Here is a 23,828-nt window from a genome sequence, read left to right as displayed (position 1 = left end):
GTTCTGTACATGGTTGAATGTGCTGAGAACAAAATCACACAAAAATTATCAAAGGAAAATTTATTGTCAGCAGTTCCTGCAAGATGAAGGCACTAAAGCTATGGACAAGCCTGCCCATTCCCCAGACCTGAATCTGATTGAGCACATCTGGAACATCATGTCTCGCTCCATCCACCAACATCATGTTGCACCACAGACACTCCAGGAGTTGGTGGATGCTTTAGTCCAGGTCTGGGAGGAGATCCCTCAGGAGACCATCCGCCACCTAATCAGGAGCATGCCCAGGCGTTGTAGGGAGGTCATACAGGCACATGGAGGCCACACACAATACTGAGCCTCATTTTGACTTGTTTTACAGACATTACAACAAAGTTGGATCAGCCTGGAGTGTGACTCAGAATCCAGGCCTCCTTTGGTTAATAAATTTGATTTCTTTTAATGATTTGTGTGTGGTTTTGTTGTCAACACATTCAGCTTTGTACAGAACAAAGTATTCATTGAGAATATTTCATTCATTCTTATCTAGGATGTGTTATTTGAGTATTCCCTTTATTTTTTTTTTTAGTAGTGTAAATTTTATCGCAGCATGTTGCTGTTGGAAATGAAGAAAAGCAACAATGGAAAGAAAACAGCCTGTGATAAGTAAATATACACACAAGAAGCTGGCAGAGGGGAAGCACCCAGCATACGCTGGGTTTTGTGTCTATACCAAGCTAGAAGTGCAGAAGACTGTTTGCAGCTGCTTAATGCCCTAAAATAATATCTGCATATAGTTGCAGATGCAGAAAACTAACTGAATAAAGTTAGTTTTCTGCACTGCTACTGTAGCTTGGCATAGACCTGATCCCCCCATGCCAATTGCTTTCCCCCCTGCCATCTTCTTTTGTGCATATTTACTCATCACATCATGTTTAAGTTCCATTGTGGCTGTTTTTCGTTTCCAACAGCAACATTGGAATAAAAATAATGTTTGGCAAACCTGCGTAGCCGAACTTATGAAACGTTTGTTCATCTCTACTTATTACTTATAATCCAGTAAGTAACAAATCTGCTTTTCTTTCTCAGTATTCAAACACCCTATATTATGTCAACCATAATGATTCAGAAAACAGGACTGTATACTGAAATATCCTCATCAATTGGTTCGTTCAAGAAGTATCTTGATGGCAGTTTTGAGGTAAAAAAAAAACAAAAAACCTCCAATGAAAAAGGGACAGGAGTGAATGTAACTGCTGCTGTGTAATATGAATACAAAATGTAAGGTTGTGTGCACATTGTCATCCAGGGTACTGTATATTTCTGGAAGGATTAATACCTCTAAGAGAAGACTCCGAAATATAGATGTTGCATGTATCATCATAAGCATGGCAGCATTACATAATGAGGCACATGTAGATGACTTGCATTGAATACACTGTATACATCACTGCTCACTTTACATTGAATAAAACAATCTTGCACTTGGCTCGCTATATATAAAGTGAGCAGCGATGCATAGTCTTTGCATAACCACTTAGTACTGTGGTGTTTCAAACAGTATATCCTGTACACAACATTACATGCTAGAGTGATAACAAAGTGTTTTACAGAAACAGAGAAGTGTGCTTCCAGTACTTGTGGCAGCTGCTACATCTATATGCATTTGTGTAGTCAGAGTGGCCTATGTCCTCCATAAAAAGCATATACTGTGTAGTATACATTTATTTTCTGTTGGCTGACTGTTTAAAGAGGACCTGTCACCTCCCGTGCAGAGCCCGGCCAACCCCCCGGTGGAGACCCTTATACTTACCTGTGCATGAAGTCCCGCTCCTGGACCCGCTCTCATTGCAGATATATCGCCGTCGGAAGCCCAGCGTGCGCTCATCAGAGGTGAGTTCAACGCTCATAGAGAATGACGGCTCCAATCGTTCTCTATGAGTGTCGGACTCATCTCTGATGAGCACGCGCTAGGTTTCCGATGGTAATATCTCGGCAACGGGAGGGGGTCCAGGAGTGGGACTTCGTGCAAGGGTTAACTATAAGGGTCTCCACCAGGGAGGCGGCCGGTTCCCTTTAACAAAGTGTTGTCTGCTGAGCTTTCCTGTGCTATAGAAAAAGGTTTATTACTGTTTTACTAGTAGAGCCTACAGCAAGCCACATGGACATAGATGACAATAGACAAGAGTCTGTCCCCTTGTTATGAATAGACAGTAAAGCATTACTGAGCGTATTCTGTGAACTTCGAAAAGCCCATTTCATAAGAGGCTGCTATTAAGTATCAGCTTAATTTTAGACCTAGTGGTGAGAATAAAAAATACATTTCAGAATGATTTTAAAATATAGGTAGTAAAGTCAAAAAAGTAGAAAAGTAGTTAAACAATATTTAAAAATATGTGTAACATAAAAACTTGATTTAAACAATAGGTCATTTTCTGATGACACATTCCCTTTAAAGGGAATGTGTCACAAAGAAGAAAAAAAATTGTAAAGTGTTAAAATTGCATTTTTTTTGTTGTTAATTTATATGTTTTTTTTTAGATCTAAGGAAATATGAAAAATTAACAAATTTTTCATATTCCCAGTGATGGCAACCAAGGGGAGCTCCAGCAGGAGAACTGCTGGTAAAAAGCAACCTGAAATATGGCTGCTAAAAAAAGACGCAGTCTCTGCACAACTGCTGTGACATCATCACCTACCTCCTCTTTTCACAGAACAAAGAGGGGAAAGGAGCAGCGCCATTTTGTTGTTGTCTGCATAGCAGTACAGAAACAACAAGTATGTCCACAACCAATTTCATATTACAACTCAGTTCTGTTCCAGATATCTAAAAAATCTGTATACAGTCCTGAAAAACTTCACCCAGGTCTGTATCCCACTTTTCCAGACACCCAGAGCACAGCTCAAATGCAGCCACCTGCCAAGCTGACGTATGAGCGAAGCGAAGCATGTCACTACTACAATTAATTTGCTCCTCCCTGATGTACACTTAGTCATACATGCACACTAATACAGACAGCTCATACTTGCACACTCACACGCATACACACAGCTCATACATGCACATTCATACAGACAGCCCATACGTACACACTCACAGGAAGATCACACATGCACACTCATACAGGCAGCTCTTACAGACAGCTCATACATGCACACTTATATAGACAGCTCATACATGCACACTCATACATGCACATTCATACAGTCAGCTCATACATGCACATTCATACAGACAGGTGGGTCTTCCGACAGTGAGTCTCCTGACAGCTGCTCCAAAGCTACCCTTGGATCTGAGTCCTCATGCGGCTCCCCGCTCAGGCTCCAGGAGCCATTGACCATACCACATAACTTAGCTGCTGCAGAACCCCATACTACACCTCAGCTATGACAGAACATTATACTACACCTCAGCTGCTGCAGATACCCACACTACACCTCAGCTGCTGCAGAACTCCATATAACACACCTCAGCTGCTGCAGAACCTCCATACTACACCTCAGCTGCGACAGAACCCCATATTACACCTCAGCTGCTGAAGAGCCCCATACTACACCTCAGCTGCTGCAGAACCTCATACCACATATATCAGCTGCTGCAGAACCCCATACTGCACCTCAGCGGCTACAGAACCCCATACTACACCTCAGCTGCTGGAGAACCCAATACTATATCTCAGCTGCTGGAGAACCCCATACTAGAAACCTCAGCTGCCGCAGAATCTCATGTTACACACCCCAGCTGCTGCAGAACCCTATACTACACCTCAGCTGCTGGAGAACCCCATACTATACCTCAGCTGCTGGAGAACCCCATACTAGAAACCTCAGCTGCCGCAGAACCTCATATTACACACCCCAGCTGCTGCAGAACCCCATACTACACCTCAGCTGCTGCAGAACTCCTTACTACCCCCTTAGCTGCTGCAGAACCCCATACTACACGTCAATTGCTGCAGAACCCCTTACTACACCTCAGCAGCTGCAGAACATCATACTACACCTCAGCTGCTGCAGAATCCCTTAGTACACCTCAGCTGCTGAAGAATCCCATCATATACCTCAGCTGCTGCAGAACCCCTCACTACACCTTAGCTGCTACTAATTCTGCTAACCTATGATCTATATCATATTATCCTAGTATTATATATACAGATGCAGTGTAGTAGCCATAGGTAGTGTCCTGACATTTGGAAGGAAGGAGGTTAACATGCTGACAGCATGCCTCCTCCATCCATTATCTCCCGATGCTGAGCTGCCCCAGCATAAACTACCTCTCTGAGCCTCCCCTGCCCCTTCTCCTGCAGGGAGCTGAGCCCTGGCTGCCCTGCAGGGCTCCTTATCAGATCAGACGCAGCCCAAGCAGGAGGAGAGGGAGGGAGAGCATGGCTCCCTGCTAAGGTCAGTGCAGGGCACAGTGCACCTTCTCTGGGGGCTCCAGAAGTATGGCGTCTGGCTCCCTCGTCAACTCCATGTGTGCTGTGTAGGGATGGTCCAAACCCTAAGAGGTTCAGGTTCGTATGAACCTGAACGCTCGGCATCAGACTCCCGCTTTCTGCCCGCTCCGTGGAGCGGGCGGATACAGCGGGAGGACCGCCTGGAAAACTGGGATACAGCCTATGGCTATGGCTGTATCCCAGTTTTCCAGGCGGACCGCCTGCTGGATCCGCCCGCTGCACGGAGCTGGCAGACAGCGGGAATCATAACCAAGAGTTCGGGTTCGTACGAACCCGAACCGAACTCGGTTCAGACCATCCCTAGTGCTGTGCGCTGTGAGCTACGCATGTCAGCTCTCAGCTTCATTGTAGCAGACCAGACAGGAGCCATCTATTGAATCCTATGTACAAGGGCTGCTATAAAGCAACTGTGTAAGTGTCATTCAGGGAGACATACACAGATGCTATTGCAAATGGCAGCCCCCAGTGCAGCACATTATTGTTAATTTTACAAAACACAAGAACAGAAATTAAAGTCGAACTATTTTTGAAGATATTAATTAAATGAAAGAAAAATAATAGAAAGAAAAAAAAAGTGACACATTCCCTTTAAATACGTTCACAGAACTCCTTTCTGACTTTAGGTTCCTCTGATTTGCAGTAACAAAGTACATATTGTGGCTTCTGCAATTCATTTTTTATTTTATTATTATTATTTTTTTTTATGTAGCTCCAACTTGATGCCAAATATGTCAATCAGACTTGTGGACTTTGTGGAAGTCTCATGGGGATAGACATGTTTGATTGGAATCGTAAGTAGTGTATATATGTTACTTATACAAAAAAAGCTATGTATACTTTTTATAGCAATAAACCATATGCTATCACTATGCAACTAAACATGATGTTATTCATATGACCCTTACCTATAGATCTAGGGGTGGCATTGAAATCCAGCTATAGGTTCCCCTAAACTTTAAGTTAGGCTCACACACAGTAAAAACAAAAAAGCTAAATATGACTGTAATTTTGAGTGAAAATAAAACAGTGTTAGTAATTTGCCATTGGATTGTCTTGTATTTTTGTGTCATTAGATGTAAAAATTTGGGAGTTGGGCCACAAGACCTTTAGCATTATGGGGCACATTTATCAAGACTGGTGTACACATGCCTCTTCTTAGTAAAGCCGAGGGGGTCTGTGCCTGTCGCAGGGCTTGCACAAAAAATCTCCACCAGGTCCAGAGCAGGTGTACATGATTTACGCTTGTCTGCATGATAAATTAGATGCAGGAGGAGACCACGCCTCCTCACAACTTGCCACAGAAATCTGCCCCTTTCCTTTTCTGTGGAATACACCAGGGGCCCTAGATGTCTTAAGGGTCTTTAACATTGGACCAGTTATTAGCCATAAACATTGCTAGAAACTCTTGTGTGGCCGATAATCATGCCACTGGATAAACAGGGTTATATGTGGCTTCTAACAATAAAGGGGAACTAACAGCACAGTTAAACTTATATCAATGAGGCCATTTTCCAGATGATAAGAAGTGCATACTTACCCTCAACACTGCCTTTAATCCTGCATCCGGCTCTCCAGTCCTCCAGAGCTGTATCTTCGGCCACTGCCTCCTCTAGAATGATTGACATCCGTAGGAGGGGGGGCCTAAAGATACAGCTGGCCACCGTAGGACTGAAGAGTCGAGTACCAGATCACTAGCTCGTGGATGGTAAGTATGCACTGCTTGCGCAGTGCATATAAATATCTGTGCTGTCAGTTTCTATGGCTGCATAAATGATACAAGGATTTTTAGTGCAGTCTGGCTGCCCTATTTCCTGTGCCATGTCAAAGCTGCTCATTTGCCACAGCCATAATTTGCAATGGAGGTTGAGTAATTTGACTGTAACTGTGGTTCCTGGCAAGGGAGATTAAGCAAAGGCAAGCACATAACTAAAAAGAAAAGGTATAGATAAACTGCTGTGCTATAAAATAATAATACCTAGTAGAAATGATTAATTTTCCTTAATTTCATTTTTTCCCTCTTCTCTAGACAATCCACTCACAGAGACAGAGTTTGGAAATCGTCAAAAAGCAGATGGTCCAAATGAAAACTGTCCAGATATAGAAACTGCAAATTGGACTGATTGTTCTTTAGAGAGTGTAACTATACTTATATCCACCTTATAACAATCATAATTATTATTTTATTTATAAATCACTTAAATATTCCGCAGCACTTCTGAGGGTACATTTATATGGTTGTTAGAGCTATGCTAAACCACAGCTGTTATTTGACACTCAAAAAAATGTACGTTCTCTTAAAGGGGTACTCCCGCACTGATAAAAACAATTAATCATAAACATAGTTTTTACATTTACCATCCCTCCGAAGTCTGTCTCCGTTTAAATTTCCCACTGTTTGCAGGTCCCTGAAATTCCAGTTGGTGTCTTAATTTTTTCCACCTTCTGGTTTGGGCTTTCCCATGATGCAATTTGTCTCCTGTGATATCTAACTGACTCTGTAAAACTGTTACATGACTTACAGCTTTCTCAGCCAATCAGAGCTGAGCAACCTACCTGAGTCATCTGACAAAGTCATCTGACAAAGGGAGGCTGGTATGTCATTGTCACAAAATGGCCGCCACAGATCAGCCTGGGGTCAACAGTCATTAGATAAGACTGAGTTTACTTCCTGGTGGGGAATTGAGGGGGGAAAGATAGGAAAGGGGGGCAGATAGGTGATTGAGGCATATTACAAAGTTATATAACTTTGTAATGTGTTTGAATTACTGGGAAAAAGTTTTTTGCTGGAGTACTTCTTTAAGTATCAAATAACTGCCATAAAAAAAATTGTTGATGAACAAAGCTCTTTGGTGTCCCTTCAGTTAATGTGGGTTTGTGACTTCCTGAAAGTTTCCGGGGTACATCCAGGACTAAAATGACAAGTCCAATCATCTGGCATTTGAATACCGGTGGCTGAAGAAGTTTGATGCAGCCCTAATGATTCGGAAAAACATGGATAGCAATGTGCAGTATCAAACAATGGACGCTGTTTGACATGCGTTATTTAACCCCTTAAGGACCAGGCCTGAAATAGCCTTAAGGACCAGGCCAATTGTCACTTTTGCGTTTTCATTTTTTCCTCCTCGCCTTCTAAGACCCAAAACTCTTTCATTTTTCCACCTAAAGGCAGGGCCGTATTTACCACTAGGCACCCGTGGTCCGGTGCCTAGGGCAGCACCTTGCAGGGGGGCAGCACCAAGAAGCAGGGGAAGGAAAAACTATTTTTTTTATTTTTTAGTCTTCCACCTCCTGTTCAGACTTGCCAGTAAATCTGGTGTCTTTTCCAGGGGGGGTGGGGATATGGTGGTATTGGTCAGGTCTGGTAAAGCCAATCGGTGTGTGAAGATGGGGTGTCTTCAGGTTTAGTGGCTAGGGCAGCAGCAGTTGTTAATACGGCCCTGCCTACAGGGCCATGTGAGGGCTTGTTTTTTTTCAGGAGCAGCTGCACTTTGTAATGGCATCTTTCAAAATAAAAGCGAATGACAGAACCCCCAAAATATTATTTATGGGATGAATTTGGGTCAAAGAATACGATTCCGCAAATTTTGGGAGGGTTCCATGGTTACTAGGTTTTCTAACGTTTTACTATTTTTATTAGTAGTAAAACATTTTTTTTGCGAATAGGCATATTTACAATGACCCTATTGTAACTCCTGTAACTCCTATAGCGCATTTATTTTTTTATATGGGGTGTTATTTTTTGCATCATGATCTCTAGTTTTTATTAGTATCATTTTTTTCTAGATCAAAGGTAATGATCGCTTTTTATTAATTTTTTATACATAAAATGTCATAAAAAAAAGCAATCTATAATGGCGGGCGGCTGCGCGATCGCAGCGGCCCGCTATTAAGGGTGAGGGCCTGGCTGCAGATAGCAGGCGGTCCTCACCCGCTATGGGGCGGGTTCGGCTTGTGAGCCCGCTCCACAGCCCGGGACCGATCCAGGGCGTACATTTACGCCCTCCTGCGTTAAGGCCCAGGCAGCGGGGGCGTAAATGTACGCCCTGTGTCGTTAAGGGGTTAAAGCTCACTGCAAAATCGCCGATCGCATGGGTGTGCCTGGAAATCAATTAACCATTGATTTCTATGCACAGTAAGGCGGGCAGGATAGCCACACATTGTGGGAACTGGCAGTTTTTTGTGTCCGCTTTGTGAAAACAATGGCCAGAAATAATTGACATGTCAATAATTTCCACAGCCGTACTGAACAACGGCCATTGTTCAATACACTGTGTGAACAGTGTTGTTTTAATCGGCAACAGCAGCCGTTCTTGTCATAAATACAAGTTTTAATGAGCTCCTATCTGTCAGTGTAGTTAGACCTAACTGTAGGTAGACTGCAGCTACCAGTACATTGATTAAATCAAAGGTTCACACACACTGAAACGTTCACAACTAGTTGGTTCCTGTATAGCCAGACCAGTGCTGATGAGATAGCAGAGTTTTTAATTCTTTTACATGTCTGAGACATTTTTTGTTTTTGTTTTATTGATTACAATGAAAGTTAGGTTTTACACTTAGTATAAGTGTAATTGTAGGTCTTCATAGGCCTTTTCAGCCGATGTGCCCTTAAAGAGTATTAATAAAGAATGTGTACCAATTAGTGATAAGCTAATTGCTCATCTAAATGAAGCAAAGCACTTTGTTTGATCTGCGCTCTTCTCATCAAGTCGCTGGCCTTTCAGCGCTGCTCCGCTCCATGCCGCTCCACCCTAGGTGCCAGGGAAAAGCTGTATTCAATTCTGGGAAACTAGAAGAAGTCTTCCAGGATTGGATCCAGCTTTTCCCAGCATCCTGAGAGGAGTGGCAGTGCTGAAAGGGCGGTGGCTTGATGAGCAGAGCGCAGATCAAATGAAGCCCTTTGTTTGTTTAGATGAGCGATTCGCTCATCTCTAGTACCAACATACTGTAAATTTCACCAATTTGTGGTCAAATTGAGTTAAAGAAAAATGGATAGAATTTAACCCCATACATGTGCTGTTGAGGATGAATGGAGAGTACTCGGAAAAGAAATCAATAAAATCAATGTACCCAATAATAAAAGACAAATAAATATTATGCATAGTACACACAAAAATAAAAAATATTGCTGCAGCAAACTGCAAGTGTCAGGGCTCATGTGTATTGTATCATTTATAGTGTGTATGCAGGGGGGAGTATATACAGTCAAGAGCCTGTAAGAGTATATACAGCATAAGAGACCTGACACTTGCAGTTTTCTTCAGCAATTTAACTGACAGTGACAGGAGCTGCTTTCCTGCACTATCCAATCGAGCCCCCACAGTGTGACGGCAGGAGTTCTGATCGTTTTAACTGACTGCCAGAGGTCTAACACTTACCTCTGTGCAGTCAACTTGGCAATAACACTGATCAATGCTATGCTGTTATGTATGTATAATGCATGTAATAGTTCACTATGGGGAATGAATGAATGGCTTAAACAAAAAGAGGAAAAAAGTTTTTTTGCAGAACATCCATACCCTGAAGTTTTGACTCCTCTGTCCTTCCCCTTGCTTCTGAGACATTGGTCACATGATCTCTGTCTCTTATGTGGCCAAAGTGAATAAAATAAAAAGGAATTGAGGTACTCACGGTCAGCGCTGTCCACATAGAGAAGTGGCCGAAAGCTTAAATAAATGAATTTAATATAGTGAAAAATATATTTAATATAGCACAAATATGACGCGTTTCGAAGACATACGTCCTCTTCATCAGATAAAACAAAGTGCATAACATAGGATAGCAGGAGGGTTACTTAAATAGGCTCAGGTACAAAAAAGAAACACCCATTAGGGGGCGTTTCCAATTGATTAAGAAAAATGCATACAATATACATAAAATCATGATGCATAAAATCAATAATAAATAACATTACATAACATATATCATATAACTGGTCCCATCAGAGCACACACATAAAAAAGTTTAAAATAATGACTGGATATAGATCACAACATTGCACAAGATGCTGGGCTAAATAAACCATATACAAAACATTACACAAGATGCTAGGCTAAATAAACCATATACAAAACATTACACAAGATGCTAGGCTAAATAAACCATATACAAAACCAAAATAACATCGCCTCTATTGAAGCAAAGATATACAGACCTCATAGACCGATCTTATAACACTAGTACAGACAACTTACATTTAGAGGTCAGTATCTACTACAGCCATGTGTAATGGAAGTAGCGTCCTGACACTCACAACATCAGCAGGAAGGCATTACACATGGCTGTAGTAGATACTGACCTCTAAATGTAAGTTGTCTATACTAGTGTTATAAGATCGGTCTATGAGGTCTGTATATCTTTGCTTCAATAGAGGCGATGTTATTTTGGTTTTGTATATGGTTTTTGAAGCCCAGCATCTTGTGGAATGTTTTGTATATGGTTTATTTATTTTCCCTTTAAGTCCAACTCCTTTATTTAATATATTACATTACAATGTCACTATTAGATACGGGTCCCCCACATAGTAAGTCCACAATGTTAATAAATGTTCCCACAGTGTCTTTTTTCTGGCTGTTTCGCAGCTTTTTTTTTTTTTGGTGATCATCATTTTGTTGCCAAATTGCTGCCATAATTTGCATAAAACAGCCCATATTTGGCTCAGGACTGTTTGTCTTGATGTTTTTGCTGATGCCACGTCTGACTTTTTCCGTGTTCTGCGATTGGCCATACGGTGGGGATTCCTGATCTCCCTAATCAGTGGGAAAAATTTGTGTACAATCTGCCACTAGTGTATATAGTGTGGGACACAAACGTAATGCTTGGTTCTCTGTCCAACTCCTCTCTATAGGATATCAGATCCTGTCTTGTTGTGGTTATGGCTCTGTCCTTCTTTAATAGATTAGGATACCGATGTTAGTAAAATTTGTCTGCCATTTCCCTCATTGTAGTTTCAACCTTACATGGCTCCTGTGAATTTGTTAGCCTAACAATTGTAGATGGAAGGGACACCAGCATGTAGTGTGGGTGTAAGCTACTAAAATGCAATAAATTTTTCCATCTGTAGATTTAAGGTAAGTATCTGTCATTAGTTCTCCACCTTTCTTATACACCCAAGTATCTAGAAATTAAAAGGCTTCATGGTTTCTGGATTTATAGTATATGCTATATGGCTCAGTTTAAGATATTAGTCCTTATATCATTCTCTGTGTTTTGAAATAGCCTTCGGTGTCTAGCCTAGCTAGCTAGCTTGTCCCATAGTTGTATATCTCCCATAGCATAAGGCACAGATAGTTTGGGCATTAAACTCACACCTGGCATGGTGCCCATCGACACTAATGTACATGATGCGCAACTGTGAGTATGCCACACTGGAAGCAGCATGGTATCTGCACATGTGCAGCATGGTATCTGCACAAGTCCTGGGAAGTAGGAAATAGGTATAAACCCTTGATTGAAGTAGGAAATAGGTATAAACCCTTGATTGCCTTTTATTTTTTACTGAATGTTAAAGGGGTATTACTAAACGGTGTTACTGAAGGCCATCCCGGCCGGTACTGCAGTACTGGCCGAATGATCTTAATTTCTGATGAATTGAAATGCGGGCGCATCAGTGTGCGCCCGCATCCCAATTCACCGCTGCACACAATGGAGCGTGCGGACAGAGCCGCACGCTCCATTGTGTGAACTGACATGTTCTGTGCGGCCGCAATTCGATGAATAGTGCCCGGAAAAAACTGACTTGTCAATTTTTCGTGCAGACGGTTAGAATCCCGGTTGGAGTGTATACTATGTGTATAAGCTCCGGCCTGGATTCCATGCATAGACATGGCTGTTGCTGCAATTTGCAACAACAGCCGTGATTTATACAAAACATATGTTGTGTGAACATGGCCGTATAATGTATATGCTGACCGGTAGGGCTGCTTTGGATTTTCACAATTGATTGATGATGCACGGTGTGTATTTAAGTTGCTGTAATTTTTTATTTTACTTACTGCTTGAGAAAGGTATGGAACCAAAACGTTGCTAAAGTGTGAATAAACGGGACATTGTTTGGTAGTGCTGCCTTGGGCTACTATTGGACTGGACATTTTTTTGTGATCACAGTGTAATATTACACAAAAGCGGAGCTGTGATTGGTTGCCATCTCTCAGAGCCAAAAATCTAATAGATGTCTGTCTTAAACAGATTCATGAGTTTGGGTCAATATATCTATAAAATAAGTCAGATAACTTTTCACCTACTTCTGTTCTCACTCAATGATGTGGATGAACTTGTGATTTTTATTGAACTGTTTATATCTTTTAGGAGACCATATGTGAAGTTGCATTAAAAAATTCTACTTTAAAAGACTGTCATGAAATGATTGCAGTCGAACCATATATTGAAGCGTGCAGGCAAGATCTGTGTCAATGTAGGGAAGCTGAACTGACATTGTGTGCTTGCTCAAGTGTTTCCCAGTATTCCCACCAGTGCATTCTCCATAGAGGACAGCCAGAAAACTGGAGAAATTCGGATTTTTGTGGTAGGTTTACAAATTATACTTAAAAAAAACTTCATTAGTCAGCATGCAGTCATGATTTTATGTGTGTGACAGACGGACCTTTAGAAACCCATCTATGGGACTATCTACTGCACCTCCCTAAAATGGTTCCTTAAATGATTTGTAAATAAGCCATTTCAGGCTTCTTGCATTAAAGCGACTCTGTACCCACAATCTGTCCCCTCCAAACCGCTTGTACCTTTGGATAGCTGCTTTTAATCCAAGATCTGTCCTGGGGTCCGTTCAGCACTTGATGCAGTTATTGTCCTAAAAAACTACTTTTAAACTGGCAGCCCTGTGTCAAATTGGCATGGCCTAGAGTGTGTGTGCCCTAGACTTGCACAGCCTCTCCGTCCCCCCTGCACGTCCTCCTTATCATTCGGAAGACCCCAGGCAAGATTTCACTTAATAATCATTTGTCTGAACACTGACCATGTGCTGAATTATTAAGGTACATGTGCAGGGTTCAGACAAGTTATGTATAGGAGAAATCCTACTCAGGGGCATTCCTAATGATGGGCTGGGTGAGGAAGAGGGAGACAGTGCAGGCCTAGGGTACAGACACTCTAGGCTATGCTAGTTTTACACAGGGCTGCAAGTTTAAAAGTTGTTTTTTTTAGGGCAATAACTGCATCGCCTGCCGAACAGACCCCAGGACAGATTAAAAGCAGCTATCCGACAGCACTAACAGTTTAGAGGGGCAGATTATGGGAACAGAGTCGCTTCAAAAGTACTTACTTAAACCATTACCACATACTCTCTGCCAAGCCAACAGCGGGCATCTCTTACTATACTTAGGGTACTATTACACGGAACGATAATCGGCCGAATCAGCCTTATCCGTCCGAATATCATTCCGTGTAATAAACACAACGATCAGCCAATGATCGTTGTCATCGGCTGATCGTTGATATAGGTTCAGACCTATAATTGTCGGCGACCGGCCGCGCACCGCTACGTGTAATAGCGGTGCGCGGCCGGCAGCTAACAATTTGCAAAAGAATACATTACCTATCCATGGTCCAGGGCTCCTCCTGCTCCTCTTCTCCCCGGGTCCCATGCACGGCAGCTCCAGAGCGGCCTGTCTTAGCCACCGGACCACCGTGGCCAGTAATTGGCCCTTGTTAAACGATTATTGGGCCGTGTAATAGGCCCAGTAAACGAGGGCCGATCTGGCAGATCGGCACTCGTTAACATTTATTTTTGGACCCCTATCGGCCCGTCTAATAGTACCCTTACTATAGGATTTAACAGAAAGTACAGAAGAAGCTCCTGTCAAACAGAACTTACAGAGGTACTTACAGAACAGTACTTACAGAAGCAGCTCCTGTCACATAAAAGAGTCCCTGCTTCTGGTAGATTCACAGGTAGCGAGTTTGCAGCGGATTTCAGCAAATATGCTATGATACTTATTACCATTAGAGGCTATAGCCCTGCATTCTTGCAGCCAGTGATTAGCTGAGTGGACAGTCAGTAAGGCAGGACCCAAAGGAGCAGACGGGAGTGCGCCAGAGGAATGAGAGCGGGTGTCTTTATTATTTTAACCGGCCCATCATAGAAGTAGTTAAAGACAGTTGCCACTACATTCTTGCAGAATAAAATTGCAGCCGATAATTGCTTGTTGTAATAGCTAGTGTTAAAAGGCAACAATCAGTTGACATGTGCGATGTCTGCTGATCCTCGTCTTTCAACATATATCCACTATAAGACCTAGACACTAATGTATGAAATATACAGCAAATAAGTTGGTGTAACTGTTCTCTTGCAGACAGACCATGCCCAGCCAACATGTTGTATAGAGAGTGTGGTCCATCGTGTAGGAAAAGCTGTTCTGATCCCGAAAGAGATCTTGTTTGTGATGAACACTGTGTAGAGGGATGCTACTGTCCTCAGGGTAAGTAAGCTGAACTAAAACTCCAGACATATTCCTGAACTATTGAATAGTCACTAACCGCTCACAAAACTTTGTAATATAAAAAGCCCATTTCCCCATTTAAGAAGGCTTCCTAAACACCCCCTGCTATCTACAGAGGGGATTTTTCCACAGATTGTTTGTGTATTGTTTCTTTACCCTTTTTAGGGTCTTAGGAGGACATTTATTGAGTGGAGCATAGGGCATTTTCTGGCACAGTCAATAAATTGGTTCGCAAACGCTTGATTTGCAAATAATTTATTCACGAGTGGGCTCTCTGCCCCACTTGCGCCAGAGGGGCAGGTAAGGGGGCGTAACGGGGGATGCAGCCTCTGTGTGCGCCACATTTATCATTTTATCAGGCGGAAAAACGTCAGTAAAACCTACATCAGCTCTGTTTGACTCCCTGTCTTCCTACATTAGAACCTCCACCTATGTGAATCGTATCCTGATTTCCCACCGGTTCACCCGGCTCCGTAAAAGGGAAGCAGACGGCATATAATCTTGTTACATGCATCTAGCGGTGTCGCACTTGTAGCGCAACCACAACATTTGGGCAGACCTATTATTGCTACAATCTTACTGAACCATTCAGTCACAGTATGATTCAGATGCTTCTCAAATAAAATCTAAAAACACTATATGAAGACATGTTCCTGACTGTACTGAGCATTAGCATACTTGTGTCCCCAATTATACTGAGAGTTAGGGCCCTATTCCACAGTAACGATAATTGGCCGTCGCAGTCCTATTTGGCCCGATTCGGCCGATTATCGTTCGGTGAAATAGAGAGAACGATCAGCCGATGATCGTGTCATCGGCTGATTGTTCATTTAGGGCCAGACCTAAAATCATCGTTCCCCCACCGCGCATCTCTACAGTTGAATAGCGGTGCGCGGCAGGCGACCGACGATTTGACAAGCAGCAGCATCATACATTACCTGTCCAGGCTTCTTCTCCGCGCCGTCTTCATCCCCGGGTCCCGCGTGCTCTATCTTCAGAATGGCCGATCAGCTGACGGAGCGCTCAGCCAATCACAGACCGGGACCGCCGCGGCAGAGTGTGGCCTATCAGCTGACCGGCCATTCTGAAGATAGAGCGCGCGGGACCCGGGGATGAAGACAGCGTGGAGAAGAAGCCTGACAGGTAATGTATGATGCTGCAAGGACATCGGTAACAATGCAGCCCTCGCTCAACGATCATCGGGCCGTGGAATAGGCCCAGTAACCGAGCGTCGATCTAGCAGATCGCCACTCGTTTACATCGTTGATCGGGACTTTTTCGGCCCGTGGAATAGGACCCTTACATGTGTGTGTGTATTCCTGAATGTACTGATAAGAAACCTGTCTCTGACCATACGTGTTGTTTTGTTGTGTTCCCCGCAGCCCCAGTTGCATCTTTATTGTCCAGTAAGGACTGGACACCCCTTTTAAGCATTTCATCCTTGTCTGTCTAAAAAGGGGTGCTGTACTATATGTATGATTGAACAACTTAAAAAAAAAAGGCAAAAAAAAAGATAAAATAATATGTAGATATTCCTAAACTACTAGTCCCTTGTTACTTTGAAAAACAAAAACACTGTCCGTGGTGATCTGTATAACATCTGTATTGCAATGTTTAAAGGCTATATATATGATGATGTTGGCAACAGGCAAGAGTGCATACTTCTTGAGGAATGTCCTTGTAGCTATAACGGCAAAATATATCAACCAGGAGAATCCTATTTCACTTCTTGTAGGACTTGGTAAGTAAAAACAATGTGATTTGCTGATCTCTTTTGCTCCCACAATAAAGGCCTTATTTATAGAGCACCCGACTGTCATTAGGTGTCAATACGCTAATGATGAGATTTGAAAAGTGAATTACCCTTGCGTTAGATCTATAGAAATACAAAATTGGAATATGACTAGAGAAAGTAGGAGCAATGAATTTTTTATATTGTATACACTTTGTTAAAGGGGTACTCAAACATAAAAAAAAAATCTTTCAAATCAACTGGTGCCAGAAAGTGCCAGAGATTTGTTATTTACTTATCTATTAAAATCTCCAGTCTTTTAGTATTTATCAGCTGCTGTATGTCCTGCAGGAAGTGGTGTATTCTTTCCAGTCTGTAGAGCAGGAGAGGTTTTCTATAGGGATTTACTACTGTTCTGGACAGTTCCTGACATGGACAGAGGTGGCAGCAGAGAGCATTGTATCAGACTGGAGAGAATACATCACTTCCTGCAGGACATACAGCAAGAACGAAAGTCATGTAAAGCTTCAGGGTAGGACAGATTTAGAATAGAGCAGAAATACTGGCAAATGGACATGTGATGTAAAAATGCAGCAGAAATTTTAGTTACAGTTTTATTTTGGTAGAACTGAAAAAAAAGCTGTGATTGGTTCCCATGGGTAGTTTTTTTTTACCAGTTTATATTTAACACACTTTTGATAAATCTGGGCCTTACAGTATCTTCAAAATAAATTCAGAGGAGGGCATTTAATACTTAAAAAAGTACCCCTTTCAGATCTAATCTTGTAAAGAAAATATATTTGGGGGTATTTATCAAGACTGGTGTATCTGCAACTGGTGCTAGAAAGTGACAGAGATTTGTAATTTACTTGTATTTGAAAAAAAAAATCATCTTCCAGTTCTTATCAGCTGCTGTAAGTCCTGCAGGACTTTCCAATCTTAGGCTATGTTTACACAACGTAAGAGAACGGTCGGGTCACAGAACGGCCGGTCTCTGAAAAGATCTGATAATCTTTGCAGTTGCAGAGTTCTGATGCGGGCGCATCTGTGCGCGCCCGCATCAGAGCTCTCCACTGCACGCTATGGAGCGAGTGGACAGAGCCACTCGCTCCATAGTGTGCACTGACACGCAGAAAACTGACATGTCAGTTGTTTGCGGAGCCGCCAGGGATCCCGGTCGGAGCGTATACTATGTGTATACGCTCCGGCCGGGATCCCATAGACAGCAAGGTAACGTATAATTTCGTAATACGAAATACGTTTTACGAAAATATACGTTGTGTGAACATAGCCTTACACAGTACTCTCTGATGCTGCCTCTGTCCCTGTCAGGAACTGTACAGAGCAGTAGCACATCCACATAGAAAAATATACCACTTCCTGCAGAACATACAGCAGCTGATAACTAGTGAAAGATGAGATTTTTTTTTTTTAAATAGATGTAAATTACAAATCTCTGGGATTTTCTGGCACCAATAGAAAGTATTTATTTTCTGAACTACCCCTTTAACTAAATCCTAACCCTCATGTCTCACAATGGATATATTGAGTTGTGTACGCACATTACGTGAGCAGAAAGTCACAAATTCTTGCTCAAACCAGCAGGGCTAAGCAAAAGTGTGAGACTTAATGCAGATGTATGCTTGTCGCAGGGATGATAAATCCTTCCCAGTGCTTTCACAGACTCCTACTGTACCTAATCAAACAGGTTTTTTGAAATTACACTATCTATAATCTATAAGTGTTCTACCTGTAATCTATAAGTGTTCTATCTGTTATCTATAATCTATAAGTGTTTCTGTTTTTATGTTTGTTTTACAGTACATGCTTCAGTGGAAAATGGAATTGTTCCGCAACTCCTTGCTCTGCAACCTGTTCCATAGAAGGAGGCTCACACATAACCACATTTGATCAGCTCCGATATAATATGCATGGGGACTGTCTTTATGTGATTTCTAAAGTATGATCAACTTTTCTTTCTCTGTAGCTTTCATGTGTGATATAATATAAAAGGTAGACTGTACTGGGAGAATCTAACCTGTTCACATTACTGTTATGGCAACCATTTATAATGATGCAATGATCATTTCCACATTTCAACAGGCACTAACAACATATGAGGCATTTACTCATATATGTACGTTTCTGGGGTAAAATAGTCCAAAAAAATTCAAAACTCATTTGCAGAAAAATTTGCAACTATTTGGCCAGGTAATTTTTTACTTTGCACCTAAAAAAGGCTATGGGGCTTCACACATAGGGACAGGAACTCCATAGCCCAGCATTACTAAAATTTTCACCAGTAACGCTAGTATTTCTAGGTCAGCCACGCAGGAGATGTGCAAGATTTATTAAGAGGCCTGCACCATATTCCTAGTGTATTGTACACTAGTCTAATTTTAATTCAGATTGGTGTTTAGATCAGTGCTAAGCGAACATGCTTGATCTAGTTCGATGCTCGACCGATTTTGGGTGAAGGTGGTCATACACCTTCTGTAACTGATGGCTGAATGATCGTTAATACTGTGTAATACTGTACAATACTGTACTGTACAATACATTACAGAACAGCACTATATACTGTACAGTACATTACAGAGCAGCACTATACTGTACAGTACATTACAAAACAGCACTATATACTGTACAGTACATTACAGAGCAGCACTATACTGTACAGTACATTACAGAACAGCACTATATACTGTACAGTACATTACAGAGCAGCACTATACTGTACAGTACATTACAAAACAGCACTATATACTGTACAGTACATTACAGAGCAGCACTATACTGTACAGTACATTACAGAACAGCACTATATACTGTACAGTACATTACAGAGCAGCACTATACTGTACAGTACATTACAAAACAGCACTATATACTGTACAGTACATTACAGAGCAGCACTATACTGTACAGTACATTACAGAACAGCACTATATACTGTACAGTACGTTACAGAGCAGCACTATATACTGTACAGTACGTTACAGAACAGCACTATATACTGTACAGTACGTTAGAGAGCAGCACTATATACTATACAGTACGTTACAGAACAGCACTATACAGTACAGTACATTACACACAAAATTCAACAGAACCAGCAATTATAGTACAGCAGCCACCAACTCCTCACTCATCCTTCACTGTATAGAGCCCCCCCCCCCCATATGGGAGATGGTGGTGCAGTGACTGTACTACTATTGTACTGCATATGCACTCCAGCAGTCTTATACAGTACTCTACAGGATGGGAGATGGTGGTGCAGTGACTGTACTACTACTGTACTGTATATGCACTCCAGCAGTCTTATACAGTACTGTACAGTCAGTATGTGAAGCCTAATCAGTGGAAAACTCACCAGGTACAACCCACCATCCACGCATGCAAAACGTTCAGATACTGAGCAAAGTTTGAATACCGAACGTTACTTCCAGGTAAATTTTTGTTCCAATACCACAGTAGTACTGTACTTCAAGACTAAGTGCCCAAAAAGAGTTTGAGAATAGAGATGAGCGAACCTCCAGCATGCTCGAGTCTATCTGAACCCGAGCGTTCGGCATAGCGGGGGCTGCTGAACTTGGATAAAGCTCTTAAGCTGTCTGGAAAACATTAATACATGGATATGTTTTCCACATAGCCTTAGGGCTTTATCCAAGTTCAGCAGCCACCGCTATGCCGAATGCTCGTGTTCGAATAAACTCGAGCATGATCGAGGTTCGCTCATCTCTATTTGAGAACCAAAGCAAACTATCCGTGAAAATGCTGTTTGAGTTCCGAGCAGTTTGAGAACCGAGGTACAATGGTAGCTTAACCAGGCATCCTCCGAGCTGGGGGCACCTGGTTAAATACTTGAGTTTTCTATTGATTACAATGGGGTTTGATCACTCGAACATTGACAAATGCTCAACTCGAGTAACGAGTAGAGATGAGCGAACCTGGAGCATGCTCAAGTCCATCCGAACCCGATTGTTCGGCATTTGATTAGCGGTGGCTGCTGAACTTGGATAAAGCCCTAAGGCTATGTGGAAAACATGAATATAGTCATTGGCTGTATCCATGTTTTTCAGACAACCTTAGAGCTTTATCCAAGTTCAGCAGCCCTAGCTAATCAAATACCGAACGTTCAGGTTCGGATCAAACCCGGTTCGCTCATCTCTAGTAACGAGCACTTGAGCATTAAGGTGCCTGCTCAACACTAATCAGCTTATGAAATAATGGTCAAAGTAAATTTCCCTCATAGACTTTAATGAGATTCTAAAGGCTTTTACCGATATTTGACAGTAAGAATAGTTCTGCAGAATGTTCTATTCTCGATCCTAACAAATATTGGTAATCTTAACAGAAACACCTGAATACAAGAGCAGTTTTAGTGATGGCTGATTTTTAAAAGTCTTTCTCACTTTCCGTAATGCAATGCTTTTTTTTCTTAGGCTAAAAAAATCTTTACCATTTTGGGGGAGCTAAGACGCTGTGGACTAAGAAATACAGAAGCATGTCTAAAAGGAGTTGCCATTTTCCTCAATAATGGTTCCACGGTGGGTGACCCGTTCTTTATAAAAACAAAGTGCCTTATGTCTTATGGAGTTTGCACTATAATATTGGCCAATAAGGAGTTTTTGTGCAAAGTAAAAAAAATTTGTGCAAGATTTATTAAGTCATTTGAGCTATGTCCGAGAAGTTTGAGCTTATTTATCATGTGCGATTTTCAGTTTCTGCACAATTGTGTAGCACTCCACTCTTTTTTTAGTTGTTTTAGCCCAAAAAAATATCAAGGTCCTTGTGTCTACTGATAAATTTTATGGAAGATCTGCAAAGTTTATCAGTAGAAAAAATGCGAGTGCAAAACAAAATTGTGCCGATGATATATCTGCCCCCAAATCTTTTACCTGAAAAGTTATTTTACTTTTAGCAAACAATTCTTAAAAGGGTAGACATTTTTCTAAATGTTTTTTTTTACAGCACCGGGAATCAATTATACTCAACTGCCTTGATTCCCTGCTGCTACTGGGGTGATGCTCAGTCTCTGTTGCTTACCTCTGCGGGAGTTATCCATTCAACCAGTCACTGTACTCAGCCGTGACTTGCCTCAACTGGTGACTCCCTAGTAGGAGGGAATCAGGGAGGTAGATTAGGGTAATTAACCTCCAGCAGGTTACAATGTTGATCATTTTACCACCTAGATACCATTTTACCACCTAGACAGTGGCATTTGACCACTTGACTGTCATTTAAGCAATCAGATCACGTCTCACAATGAAATCAGAGTGTGTATTTGTTGTGATACTTGATAAAGACCCCTGAGGTTAAAATGTTGCATTCCTTGTACCTGACCATGTAAACAAACACTGGCTTTATTCCATAGCGGATGCTATTGGACTTCGCTATTTTTTAAGTTTACTTCCAACCTACACTGGGATAGTAATATTTATTATTATTTATTTTTAAAGCACACTTTATTTCAGAACACTATACAAGCAATAGGGGTGACATAAGGTAAGTGTTAGACAGTACATAGTGGTACATAGGGATAGAGGATCCTGCCTGTGAGGGCCTTTTATTTACAAGGTAAGGGAAGGGGGACAGAAGGTAAAAGGGCAGCTAGTCAAAGTGTGGTGCAGAATTATTATTGGTTGTAGCCTACTTTAAAGATATGGGTTTTCAGGTAATGGTGCATGAGCTGTATGTGTCAGGCTAGTGAGTTCCAGAGTATGAGAGAGGCTCAGGCAACATTTTCGAGGTGGTTGTGTGATGTATGAACAAGCGGGGGGGGGGGGGGGGTGGAGACAAAAAGGAGGCCATTGGAGGATCGGAGGTTGAGTAAGGGATGGTAGTGGGATATCAGGTCAGAGATATACAGAGGGGACATGTCATGTATGTCATGGTCAACAATTTAAAATTTATTTGTTGGGCAATGGGGAGCCAGTGTAGGAATTGGTAGACGGTAGAGGCAGAGTGGGGAGAGAGGTAGATTAGTCGGGCAGAAGAGTTAAGGATAGACTGGAGGAGAGCAAGGGTGTTACATGGAGCCAGAGAGGAGGATGTTGCAGTCCAAGCAGGAGAAAATGAGAGCATGTACCAGCAGTTTATTTAAAGTGAATGTACCACTAGGTACATCGCTTTGTAATTTTTACACAAACAGACCGGCGCATGTGCGGTAATTGGGCAGCGGTTTAGAAAAAGGACCATGCCACCCGCATCCCTTTGCATCCTCGCTTTGCTCATGTAAAAAAACCAAAGCGATGTACCTAGTGGCACATCGGGCGGTTCACGAAATGTTTTTGAGGTGAAGGCGGCAGCGCGTAGTAAGGGTCTGAATGTGTAGTTTATAAGACAGTGTAGAGTCAAAGCTGTCCCAAAAGCAGAGGACTTGGGGGAAGGAAGACAGAGTGCAGCTATTTATTGTGATTGAGAGATTAGGTGGAAGGGTGGAGTGAGATGGGGGAAAGATGATTAGTTCTGTTTTGTCCATGTTGAGTTTAAGAAAACCAGAAGGGAAGAATACAAATATAGCTGATAGACCCTCTGGGATCATGGAAAGCAGAGAATTGACTCTTGGACCAGAGAGGTAGATCTGAGTGTCAATGGCACAGAGGTGGTACTTGAAGCCATGGGATTCTAGTTAGTAAGCCTTCCAGCCTGCATCCACCCAGACTTGCTTATTGAGCCATTCTTGGACCACGTTCCTAGGTGCCATTTGACTCTCTTTTTTTGTTATGTATCTATTGGACAACTGGAGATGTAAAAAGTTGTTTTATTTTAAATTACAGTATAATTTGAAAGATTATTTGACAATATCAAGGTAAATATCTTTATCACTAATGTATGTATTTCTTATTTTTTTTAGAAAATAGAGGTTAAAGCTCCCAACCATGTCTATTTGAATGGAATGAAGGTTAGAATGCCTATGAATTCAGGTATAAAGCTGAGGTTTTTAAAGATGCAAAGTCTTTAAAGTTTTTGTAAATTAAAAGTCATTCGTATTTTCAGTACATTTCATGTTACTTTTCATATTCATTCATTAATAGTGATAGCTTTTTTTAAATATCCCAACATCACAAAAATGACAGTCAGAAAATTTAAAGTTTAGAGAAAATAACATGTTTTATAATCTAAGCAATTCATAGCAACACATAGCACTGCATAGTATCACTCCTTACCTCCTTGGGGAAGACAGGAGGCATAATTTCTGTG

The 23,828-nt window shown here is 41.8% G+C and overlaps 1 protein-coding gene across 1 annotated transcript; it reads left to right on the top strand.

The window, feature by feature from the left end:
• The first annotated feature begins 1,096 nt into the window (after nt 1–1,096).
• On the top strand, nt 1,097–23,589 carry LOC138789261 (mucin-2-like). The gene is made up of 9 exons (XM_069967862.1): nt 1,097–1,177; nt 5,143–5,224; nt 6,460–6,569; nt 12,741–12,957; nt 14,744–14,869; nt 16,511–16,631; nt 18,444–18,582; nt 21,068–21,172; nt 23,482–23,589. Exons 1-9 carry the CDS (start codon nt 1,097–1,099, stop codon nt 23,587–23,589), a joined length of 1,089 nt encoding a protein of 362 aa, XP_069823963.1.
• The last annotated feature ends 239 nt before the right edge of the window (nt 23,590–23,828 follow it).

This window comes from Dendropsophus ebraccatus, chromosome 4, assembly GCF_027789765.1.
Source record: "Dendropsophus ebraccatus isolate aDenEbr1 chromosome 4, aDenEbr1.pat, whole genome shotgun sequence".
NCBI lineage: Eukaryota > Metazoa > Chordata > Amphibia > Anura > Hylidae > Dendropsophus > Dendropsophus ebraccatus.
The sequence above is the reverse complement of the archived record's forward strand: the minus strand, read 5'-3'. Positions and strand labels throughout refer to the sequence as shown.

Coding starts and splice junctions, on each gene's coding strand:
- LOC138789261 (XM_069967862.1), top strand. CDS start 1,097: ATGATTCAGAAAACAGGACTGTATACTGAAATATCCTCATCAATTGGT. Junction 1,178..5,142: donor ATCTTGATGGCAGTTTTGAG/GTAAAAAAAAAA, acceptor TTTTTTATGTAG/CTCCAACTTGATGCCAAATA. Junction 12,958..14,743: donor GAGAAATTCGGATTTTTGTG/GTAGGTTTACAA, acceptor GTTCTCTTGCAG/ACAGACCATGCCCAGCCAAC.